The 12,779-nt window shown below is 36.1% G+C and overlaps 1 protein-coding gene across 1 annotated transcript; it reads right to left on the bottom strand.

Moving 5' to 3' along the window:
* Positions 1-1,075: 1,075 nt before the first annotated feature.
* LOC139118157 (trafficking regulator of GLUT4 1-like) lies at positions 1,076-12,281 on the bottom strand. Its single transcript, XM_070681451.1, has 4 exons — positions 10,645-12,281; positions 10,327-10,397; positions 1,601-1,753; positions 1,076-1,300 (listed from the first exon to the last, which is right to left on the bottom strand). Exons 1-4 carry the CDS (start codon positions 10,787-10,789, stop codon positions 1,076-1,078), a joined length of 594 nt encoding a protein of 197 aa, XP_070537552.1. The 5' UTR covers positions 10,790-12,281.
* Between the last annotated feature and the right edge of the window lie 498 nt (positions 12,282-12,779).

The raw sequence follows: 12,779 nt of genomic DNA, 5'->3' as shown, positions 1-12,779 counted from the left end.
AAACAATTGAATGCGACGCTAACATTGAATGCTGACACATAAGTCGGGGAGAAATTCTAAGCCGGGGAGAAATTACTACATACGAAGAACACGTAGTTTTGGGCCACCGTACAAACACAAAGAAAGTCCGGAGTGCAAGGAGGTAAAATCCTTTATTGCAACTTGTTTATGCAGAAAAGGCGATGTCAGCATTTTACATAACATGTTGAGTCTCTTTCAAAAAGGAAATGCAACAAGTACTTCGAATGACAACTTGTTGATCATTGCACCAAATACCTCTCTGCATTCAATTATTCAAGTAAGAAAAACTTCTCAATTATTCTGTAAATTAATTTGTCCAGTGTTTGGAGATAACCATTTATTGATCAAGAGACAGTCATGATGACTATCTTACCAATATATATATATATATATATATATATATATATATATATATATATATATATATATATATATATATATAATAGAAGAAGTGAATAATTGAACAGTAGCATACTATACAGTAATTATAGTTAAAAATCAATTTCTATCTAAAATTCAAGAAACCGAATTCTGTAGTTTGAACAAACTGAATACACTGTGTGTAAGTGTGTAGAGTAAGACAACGATGTAATGTATAAACAAATAATGGAAAACGGAAAAAAATCAGATAAAGGTAGTGCACACCTCAACAATGATATTCATAATTTTTGCTAAGTGTTTTCTCAAGTAAACTTTCAACCATTGTATTTAAACTCCAAATATGGAAATCTGGGGTCACCGTGCAAATGTTGGTATTAGAGTTACAAATTATCTTAAATGTAACAGTTTTGAAATTCAAAGCGGTGACTATCTCTGTGTTATTTCTACGGGGATAATAAACCGGTAAAAACTGTACTTGCTCCATAAGCTTCAAAATAAGCACTCACGAGGGATAGACCAAAAGGCCAAAGAATTTTGAAAGTTTGAGATTCTGATGTCCCAGAGGCGTGTTGCGTATGTTATATTATCATTCAAAGTAAAATATACTCAGTATTCTTAATGGTAGCCTCGTCATATTCGAGCACAAGCACATCCCTTTTTTGGTTTTGGTCCATCATGGAAAAAATTCAATCGGTTTGAATTCTTCAAAACTTGAGGAGTGTGGAATATGTGGAGTACTTAGGTCATCGTTAGAGAGTACCAGAATAAACGAGAAAAAGAGCAACGCACCGCCGATGATGTACATCCCACACATCAAGGCAGCTTTCGTTAACTTTCGAGCCATCGCTGACGAAGCCTCTGCTTGTTGTCGATTTCCAGCCCTAATAGCGTCACGAGCCTATTGATAAAATGGGTATATTGAAAAAGGGAAATATTTGAATACATTCGATATAGACTTTGCTACCGATATATGCTTGGATAAAATCTTTTACAACTCATATAATACTAGTACATGAATTGGAAGTAGTCTAGTTGCACGTTTAATATACATTATTACTTTGCTCGGGACCGATTTTCTAAAGTTTCTTCCAGGGCCGAAATTTGGTGTTGTCATTTTCGTGGCTCTTAAATCATTTTTTGTTCTGGATCTCATTGATAACGAGATCGAATCAAAATCGAAAACAACTGTTGTTCTTACTTGTGAGGCATTAACGATTGCAGCCAGTCCAAGGGGCCAAAGGCAGAACAGACACGTCAATACCGCAGGAATCATGTAAGTGTTGGGCGGGTTTTCCATCTGCTGAGCGCCATACGTAACTTGACCGTGGACGTCGTTTAGCTCTAGTGTTGTCTATGGGGAAAGAGATAAAGAGAAATCGTTGCGATAACACGAAAATTCAATATGATGCGCCCTCAAGTGAGTGCCGCCGAGTTTAACTATGATGTGTTATCCTACCATGATGATGGGAACTATATTTATCAGGCAAGTAAGTCGACTGAAAATATGACAGTGCAAACGTTCGACATTGATACACTGATCATTGAAAAAGTTGGTCAAACACAGTCAGCTGGACACTTTCCACGTTCAAAGCTGTCATAAACTGCTGCTAGCCTAATTCAAGTGCCAGAGGCGGCGTCCTGCATACCGTGTGCAACTATGATGTGCCACATGCTAAATTTCACGATTCACGTTCTGCAGTTTAAACTGGAAATGATACATTTTCACTCGAATTTACTTTGTCGGTTCATTTATACATAACTGATAAATCACCACTAGGTCTTCAACGGCGCCTTCTATATGCATAAAGTGCTGACCTGCGATATGCGTGTTTACAAATTCTACAAGTAGGGGCCTTGGTTATTGCAGTTAGGGACTGGACAGAAATCTCAGGGGGAGGGGCCAGTGATTCTGATAAACCATAGACTGTAGGGTTGTCTCCCACTCAATGGTCATACGCCAAAATTGATCACCTTCAAAAACACAAGTTGAGATAGACCAGCATTTAATTTAATGCAAAGGGTGTTCGTCATCATTTAGTATCACACTTTGAAACGGGAGGAAATATTTCACATCGTATACAGGGCTGCAGTTCCGAAGGGTCATTATAAAATAGTCCCCTAGGCTTCTGTTCTTTTCAAAATCACCTCACGAAATTCACATCAGCAGTCTAAATGCCAGCCCTTCAATTTTCGGAGAACGGATTGTTGGCTGCCAGCCCTTTGACGTATGTTATGAACTATGACAAGTTAAGGAAGTGATACTGATTATTTTTACTGGTGAATTATTGCGCGAAAATAAGCACATACTACAAATAATTGTCTTGCCACAGTCCCTCTATGGATAGAGGGACTGTGGTCTAGCTTATCCTCGATCAAACACAACGGAAGGGGTTACCTGAAGGGTATTTCCTAAGGGGATAGCCTAATATGTTTCCGTCCCCAGGGGTGGGTAGGTGTTTTGTTGTATTGCTAATAAAGGTTTATTCTACCAAACTTTGGTGTTTTGGTCTTGTACTGCCCTTGACAATCTTGCGTAAACGTTTTATCAGCATGCTGCATCTATTATCTGACCAGTTTGATTGCCTAATTTGCCAAAGCAAGCAAGGTAGTAATTTAGTCTATTATTTGATAAGTTTGAGTGCCTAATTTGCCAAAGTAAGCAAGGGTAAATTACTAATCTGTGGACGCTGTCACCAGATTAACACCGGATTAACTTTGACAAAGTCAACAACGAACGCACCAGCAAGGTATCAGTTATACCGCCTGCATGCGAAAAAAATAATTTGCTTGCCAAAAGCTTTGACCCCTTCATCAAAAAAATAGTTCGAGCATAATCCAAGACTTTTAACAGAAAAAAAAACAATATAAACAGTGCATTTTCTCAATTGTTGTTTCAAGCAGTATAGGATTTGTCTCGTTGTATTTATCGCGCTGAGACCGATGTATCAGCTTGCTTCTGTAATTATAAAAAGAGCAGCTTATCAGGAAAAAATCAGCGAATAACTAAATATCACCCTCACACAAAATACAACGATAAATCAAAATTGGGAAATCATTATGTACTTGCTCAATGAAAGCAAAAAAAAGAGAGTCGTGTACTTCAACATTACAAGACTTCAAGTAGGCATTTCCCAACATTTTCCTCATTAAGTAGAATTTCAATATCCTCTTTCAAATTAAAATGCAAATATCGGGGTCACCATGCGAATTTTGGTACTAAAGAAACAAATTACAAAATATTGAAAAATTTTGAATTTCAAAATTTCCTATGTTGTCTCTAGGGAGAAAATAACATTCCCGATTTTCACACGACAAAGCCTGTGGAAACTGAATTTAACACATAAGCTTCTAAATGAGTCCCCACAAGTGGAAGGCCATAATAAAAATATAATATAAATATTTGAGAGTCCCAATATCCGTCTTCGAGGCGCGCTCTACCGTGACTATAGCCACTCTTCATTAGCTGCCACTCCAGGAAATGGCTGATATGTACGCAACAAATGGCTGCCATGATACATCACCATAGAAGATGATTTAATCACGAATACATTAGACTATTGCTCGAAGAGAGAAAATTTGCCTGCCGTTAGATGAAGATATATATATATATATATATATATATATATATTATATATATATATATGTGTGTGTGTGTGTGTGTGTGTGTGTGTGTGTGTGTGTGTGTGTGTTCGGTTGTCAACATTGCAGAGCTTCCGCAGTGAAATACATGAATGAGCGATAACATCATTTTATATAAATATGAAAGTCGGTGCATTCCAGTTCCACCTCGTAAACTCCCCAACTTCTAAAAATATATTGTGCCACAAAGTAAATCCCACTTTTGTATGAAGTACTTCCTTGATTCCGTCAATCATCTCTTTGGCGGACAAGTAAGCTTACACTGCGGCGTTGGTGTTGAAATTGTCATTACTCGAATGAACAATCGAGCAACCACTGTAGAGTCTCATAGAGTATAGGGTAGAGACTACAGCTGTAAAGGTATAGGCCAATCACGGATGGCCTCACTTTGAAATTGTAACAGGTTGGTTAGAAACAAATGAAGACCCTTTGCAAGGCATCAGAAAATGAAGTATTTTTTTCAGCATTCACAAGCTAGATGTACTTTACTTGTAATTTTTGTGTTACTGTAAACTGGAATGTAAGTTTGAATAAAGTTCCTGGTCGAGGCAAATCTAGCCACAAAAGGATATAGTCCGTGGGCTGGAGGGGCCCACCGTGCACCCCCCCCCCCCCATAAACCTACTACATGGGTATTTTTTTGTTCTTTGGGATCTACTGAACTAGAAAAAAGATGTTAACATTGGATATTTTGGGATGCACTACCTGTCTGCACTGGTTTTTGATTTGTATGTACCGCAAAAAATGGCGAAAAATGGGTAGGGGTAGGGGGTACTATATCCTCCCCTAAATTGAGTAAACCAGCATCAAATAGCACAAACCTTACATTTTTGGAAAGCTCAGATACTGCTCTTTCTGAGGAATACCAACTTTAGCAAAATTGATTTGTGTACATAGAATAGGACGACTTTAAAATGAATTTTTTTGACAATTTTGAAATTTTTTACCCAAAATACCATGTAACAATTGTGATTTACTTTTTATTAAGCAAAATTTTCGCAACTTTTTGTGTTTAAATTATTCATTCCAACATATTAAACAAGAAAAAAAGTGTTAACATCAGATATTTAACTCTACACTACTTCTCTGGAGTCAATTTTGAATTGCATGTATCTGTATGGGATGTGCAAAAGCTAGGGATAGGGGTACAACATTCTTTCCTTGATGAAGTAAACTGGCTTGAAATGCCATATACCTTATAGTTTTAGAAAGCTGAGATACTGGTCTTTCAAAATGCATAGAGTTTTAGTAAAAAATATGACGTCATAGAATTGGATAACTTTAAATCAATTTTTCTGGTAATTCAGTATTTTTAACCGGAAGAAAATACGATAACTATTATTTCCTCCCAATGAAGCAAATCAAACAGATTTATGGATGTTATTTACTAATTGCAATGTGCTGAAGAAGAAAATAAATGTCAAAATTGGGTATTTACAATGCATTTATTGTCTCTACTCACTAAAATTGCAAGTTTTGCTACATTGGTTATAATGAAAGGGCATTTTATTGTTATGCAATGAACTAATGCACGGCCTTAAAAGGAAGACTTTAAAACGCGCACACATAGTCATATTGCCATTTTCTCCTTAAAGTTAATAGATTGTTGATGACTGTCTATTTTTATAATTTACTTTTTAAATATTTTTTTTATAAAATAATTTTGATAAGACGTATTTGGAAAATTGTCTATGCCTCCTTGTCTTACTTATACAGCAAGCATTACTAACAATCTATTAGGCCGTGGGCTAGAGGGGGCGTCTACGTGCACCTTCCCCCCCCCACCCCACAGGATAACAAACCTGTATTTTTCAGAAGCCTTGGGATCCCTAGAATAAGAAATAGGATTTTAACAGACAACATATAGGGACTGAATAGCTGTCATGGTCATGTTTTGAAGAGTACCGCAAAATCACGATTCTGTGACCAACATGGATTTTTGTCAAACCTGTCTTTTTTGTACGTCATCTGCTGAGCTTACTGTTTAACATAACCTAGCTTATGGGGTATCATTAGAAACGTGTTTTATTCTTCTTGAAAATGGTATATAGTAATATGCAATATCTTCTATAGTTTTCATGAAATATGGCCATAATTTACCCCATACCCCAAAGTTTATGTCGCAAATTACTGTCAAAACTAATCTAAATTCTACCAATTATTTACCTAGACATAATACAAAGGGCAATGCTGTGTATTAACTTTGTGTTATTTGCTACAGGTACATGCTAGAAACCTGAAATAAACTTTTGACAGAAAAAATATTGGGATCCTGTAGCTGTAACAGTCATATTTTGAAGGGTCCCGCAAAATCACAGTATTACTGAATCACATTCGTTTTTGTTAAACCTGTCTTCTTGTAAGTCTTCTGCTGAGCTTATTTTGAACATAACGAGGCATATGCGGTATCATTAGAAAGTTAATTTACTTTTCTTTAAAATGATATATTGCAATATGCAATATCTTCTATAGTTTTCATGAAATTAGACCAAAACTTACCCCATACCCCAAAGTTTTATGTCGCAAGTTACAGTCAAAACTAATCTCAAATTCTACCAATTATTTTCCTGGACACTTTACAAAAGGCAATGCTTTGTATAAAATATATTTTATTTGGTACAGGGACATGTCAAAAATATGAGTTAGACTTTTAACAGACAAAATCTTGGGATTGAAGACTGTTACTTGCATGTTTTGAAGGGTACCGTGAAGTCAGAGTATTACCGACTCGCATATGTTTTTGTTAAATGTGTCGTCTTGTAAGTCATCTGCTGAGCTTACTTTTTATCATAGCCTAGCTTATGGGCTGCCACTGAAAGACAATTTATTCGGCTTTAAAATGACATATTGTAATATACAATATCTTCTATATTTTCATGAAATGGGACCAAACCTTACCCCATACCCCAAAGTTTATGTCATAAATTACTATCAAAACTAGCATTTAATTTCGATACATTAAGACAGGTTTAACAAAAACGTATGCGAGTTGGCAATACCGTGATTTTGTGGTACCCTTCACAATATTACTGTTACAGCTACAGCATCACAATATTTTTTCTGTTAAAAGTTCGTTTCAAGATTCTAAAATGCAACCTGTAGCAAATAAACTAAATCTCATACAAATCGTTGCCTTTTGTATTATGTCCTGGTAAATAGTTGGCAGAATTGAGATTACTTTTGGCTGTAATTTGGAACATAAAACTTTGGGGTATGGGGTAAGTTGTTGTCCTATTTAATGAAAACTATAGAAGATATTGCATATTGCAATATAGTATTTTAAAGAAGAGTAAATTAACTGTCTAATGATGCCTAAACTTGCCACGTTATGTTAAAAAGTAAGCTCAGTAGGCGACTTACAAGAAGACAGGTTTAACGAAAATGTGTGCGAGTTGGCAATACTGTGATTTTGCAGTACCATTCAAAATATGATTGTCACAGCTACAGCATCCGGATATTTTTGTGTTACAAGTTTATTTCAAGTTTTTAACATGTACCTGTATCAAATAAAATAAATTTGATACAAAGCATTGCCTTTTGTATAATGTCTAGGTAAATAAGTGGTAGAATTTAAGATTAGTTGTGACAGTAATTTACGACATAAAACTTTGGGGTATGGGGTAAGGTTTGGTCCCATTTCATGAAAACTGTAGAAGATATTGTATATTACAATATGTCATTTTAAAGCCAAATAAATTGTCTTTCCAGTGGCAGCCCATAAGCTAGGTTATGATAAAAAGTAAGGTCAGCAGATGACTTACAAGAAGACAGATTTAACAAAATGAATGCGAGTCGCTAATACTGTGATTTTGCTGTACCATTCAAAACATGCCAGTAATAGTCTTTCAATCCCAATATTTTGTCTGTTAAAAGTCTAACTCATATTTTTGACATGTCCCTGTACCAAATCAAATATATTTTATACAAAGCATGTCTTTTGTAAAGTGTCCAGGAAATAATTGGTAGAATTTGAGATTAGTTTTGACTGTAACTAGCGACATAAAACTTTGGGGTATGGGGTAAGTTTTGGTCTAATTTCATGAAAACTATAGAAGATATTGCATATTGCAATATATCATTTTAAAGAAAAGTAAATTAACTTTCTAATGATACCGAATATGCCTCGTTATGTTCAAATAAGCTCAGCAGAAGACTTACAAGAAGACAGGTTTAACAAAAACGAATGTGATTCAGTAATACTGTGATTTTGCAGAACCCTTCAAAATATGACTGTTACAGATACAGGATCCCAATATTTTTTCTGTCAAAAGTTTATTTCAGGTTTCTAACATGTACCTGTAGCAAATAACACAAAGTTAATACACAGCATTGCCCTTTGTATTATGTCTAGGTAAATAATTGGTAGAATTTAGATTAGTTTTGACAGTAATTTGCGACATGAACTTTGGGGTATGGGGTAAATTATGGCCCTATTTCATGAAAACTATAGAAGATATTGCATATTACTATAAACCATTTTCAAGAAGAATAAACACCGTTTCTAATGATACCCCATAAGCTAGGTTATGTTAAACAGTAAGCTCAGCAGATGACGTACATAAAGACAGGTTTGACAAAAATCCATGTGGGTCACAGAATCGTGATTTTGCGGTACTCTTCAAAACATGACCATGACAGCTATTCAGTCCCTATATGTTGTCCGTTAAAATCCTGTTTCTTATTCCAGGGATCCCAAGGCTTCTGAAAAATACATGTTTGTTATCCTTTGGGGTTGGGGGGGGGGAGGTGCACCTAGACGCCCCTCTAGCGCACGGCCTAATAGATTGTTAGCAATGCTTGCTGTATAAGTAAGACAAGGAGGCATAGACAATTTCCAAATACGTCTTATCAAAATTATTTATAAAAAAAAATATTTAAAAAGTAAATTATAAAAATAGACAGTCATCAACAATCTATATTAACTTTAAGGAGAAAATGGCAATATGACTTTGTGTGCCCGTTTTTAAAGTCTTCTTTTTAAGGCTGTGCATTAGTTCATTGCATAACAATAAAATGCCCATTCACGATATACCAATGTAGCAAAACTTGCAATTTTAGTGAGTAGAGACAATAAAATGCATTGTAAATACCAATTTTGACATTTATTTTCTTCTTCAGCACATTGCAATTAGTAAATAACATCCATAAATCTGTTTGATTTGCTTCATTGGGAGGAAACAATAGTTATCGTATTTTCTTCCGGTTAAAAATACTGAATTACCAGAAAAAATCGATTTAAAGTTATCCAATTCTATGACGTCATATTTTTTTTACTAAAACCTTATGCATTTTAGAAAGACCAGTATCTCAGCTTTCTAAAACTATAAGGTATATGGCATTTCAAGCCAGTTTACTTCATCAAGGAAAGAATGTTGTACCCCTACCCCTAGCTTTTGCACACCCAATACAGATACACGCAATTCAAAATTGACTCCAGAGAAGTAGTGTATAGTTAAATATCTGATGTTAACACTTTTTTTCTTGTTTAATATATTGGAATAAATAATTTAAACACAAAAAGTAGTGAAAATTTTGCTTAATAAAAAGTAAATCACAATTGTTACATGGTATTTTGGGTAAAAAATTTCAAAATTGTCAAAAAAATTCATTTTAAAGTCGTCCTATTCTATGTACAGAAATCAATTTTGCTAAAGCTGGTATTCCTCAAAAAGAACAGCATCTGAGCTTTCCAAAAATGTAAGGTTTGTGCTATTTCATGCTGGTTTACTCAATTTAGGGGAGGATATAGTACCCCCTACCCCAACCCATTTTTCGCAATTTTTTGCGGTACATACAAATCAAAAACCAGTGCAGACAGGTAGTGCATCCCAAAATATCCAATGTTAACATCTTTTTTCTAGTTCAGTAGATCCCAAAGAACAAAAAAATACCCATGTAGTAGGTTTATGGGGGGGTGCACGGTGGGCCCCTCCAGCCCACGGATTAATATGGCCTCATCTGGTCTCAGCAACACGATTGGAACTAATTTGGGATAATTGGATGGTGAAGTAATGCCGATTTAATCTACAAATGTAATCTCATCTGCTGTTCTCTTTACATTGTACAATTGTATTTATAAGTAATTTGTATTATTGCAACATTCAACTAGTTGGCACCTAACACTTTTGAGAAATTTAAAAAATATGAAAATCCAATTATCCCAAATTAGTTCCAATCGTGTTCAGCCTAATTATCAACATTTTACCGGATTTAATAAGAGACACAGCCAGCTTCTCAAGACATTAATGAGAAAAACTCACAGACTGCTAGCTCAAAACTCATTACCTGAGTAGTGGGTGTCACGCTGCAGGGTGACGATTCTTCTGCCGCAGGCAGACCACCTCCTAACAAAGGCTCTGTTGGTGACAAAAACACAAAAAACTGGTTTCTACCTACAACATAATCAGGCAAGCGTTTACGTGGATGCAGTTGACACGTTCAATAATCGCATTGTTAGATGAGAAGTTGAAAGCAGTTATCCTAGTTCTAGGATGCGTTTGACGAAGTTAATTTTGCTCCGGAAAATGAGTAGACAAGAAAAGAGAGAAAAATATATCTGCCACCTCATTAGCCATGATCGATTTAAATCTCAGGCTTGCCTACCTTTGTCTTGAGACATGTTGAAGTCAAGCGGATCTGAATCAAATACGTCTGCCATCTTCGGCTGTGTGCATGTGTTTCCCTTTTCTATGTGTAATGGCTCTGCCAGTTTTGTGTTTCCTGACAAAATCAGGTGACGTCCGGTCATTTGTTAGCGTATGATAACAAAGCAGAAGTTCTTCACTGGGAAATGTTGGCCGTCTGTCCTATACTCCGACCCCTTCCCCGTTATGTATTTCCTCTGGCGACCTATCCAAGGGATGGTATAAAACCTGCCGACTGTCCCCTTCTCCACAATTAAAAACTTTCTATTGCCCTGTCTATGCAACAAATTTTGCCTTCTCCCTTTAAGTCGGTAAAGCCCATGAGCAACGAATAATACGACTCAAAACAAACAACAGAGCATTATACAACCTTATAAGAGAAACTTACGACACAAAACATGTTGACGAGAACATACATCTATATTTCAATATGGTAAACATAATACGAGCACTACCTTGAACACACACATTTGAACAAAATTAGCATTCCCAGTGAAGGAACAAACTTCAAGTGGGACAACGTAGGAATACAGACAATGTGAAGATGAATTTGAGGCGACTGATGAAGAAAGCATGGCAAGTTTTCGAAAAAGAGCGTTAAAGGGTCGTAGTATCGTGTCTTGAGGAAAGAAACTGGAACTGACGACAAGTGTTGACGTAGAACTGGAACTTATTTATTGAATACGGAGCTATGGCCAGGCTATACGGCCCAGCCGCTGTTACATGAATCTCAAGGCCCGACTTCACAGTGTTACCTGAGTCCTTTGAGTTAGTGTGTCCATTTATACAATATCTAGGCTATGTCGGATACCGACGCCATAAAGAATACAATAAGACAATACTTTGATTTACCGAAATTAGAAAAGATACAAAAGCACAAATTATCACTTGCCCTTGCTACAATTCTATTGTTTCAAACCCACGCTATGAATAAATTAAAATTGATAACATTGGCTCAATATTATGATTGGTTGAAATACAATAGAACACGGTGGTAGTGCGCAGAGTCTCCATGAGAAAAATAAGTCGGTGGGTGAATTTTAAATGTGCAAACGAGTGAGACCATGCTGTCGATACCGTGCTGGTATTTCGTGGCGCCAGTATTGTTAGAGTCAAAATCGAGAGGAATTGCGCAGGATTTATCGCGTCCATGGGCGCTATGTATCGAGAGCGCGAAATATTAATTTTCTTTGTGCCAATCTGGAAGATCATGACAGTTGTGTTATACAGTCTCTCCACTCTGGAGTAGAGACTGCACTGGCACGCAGATTCCAGCAGTGTCTTGCCGTGGTCAATCAATTCAATACACAAGACAGCGAAACGTAAAGTACGTTTTCAAAATACACAAAACACACTAAACACAAACAATTAAGATATGAACAATGTATGGAGTTACTTTCCTTTATTACCTAGATAAATATTTAGGGGCTAATTCTTCCGATTGTGATAACAATATAGATTTATTTCATTGATGGTTGACAAGTAATACACTTATGGGGTGATTTTTTAATACATTATATGGTTATTATTTAATACAATTATGGTTTGTGTTTTTATTACTTGTATGGGTGATTATGGTTGACGTTACATTTATGGAGATTATTACATTTACGGAGGTTAACATGGATCTGTTAAAGCAGCTCTGTATGCCGTGCAGTCAAAACACGATCCATTAATTTGATGCGTTTATTATAACAAATGGACTGGTATCTTGCACCATATTGACGACTATCAATATTAGAGAATATGGGCGTGATCTACTGAGATCACCTGAAGTCGCCTTTGAGTGACACAAACAGTGTAGGTGATCAGGCAATCTATGTGCGCAATACTGTGTCGAAAATGTATTGGGTCGACAAACATCGTGTACGATAGGGTCGACCGTTGTACAAATTTACGCTTATAAGCTATAGCAGCAATATTCCATGCTGGTTGGGTAGGAATACAAGGTGGTAGAACGCACAATGTATGCAGTCTCCTATTCGAGCGGGGCTGATGTCATGACTTAGATCTGCTTAATGTATACACATTAGAAGACAAACCCTGGAACGGATTTGCTGAAAAAAAATGCTTTTTTAATATTTTGTTTGGGAC

Source organism: Ptychodera flava, chromosome 19 (assembly GCF_041260155.1).
Source record: "Ptychodera flava strain L36383 chromosome 19, AS_Pfla_20210202, whole genome shotgun sequence".
NCBI classification, from domain to species: Eukaryota; Metazoa; Hemichordata; class Enteropneusta; family Ptychoderidae; genus Ptychodera; species Ptychodera flava.
The sequence above is the reverse complement of the archived record's forward strand: the minus strand, read 5'-3'. Positions and strand labels throughout refer to the sequence as shown.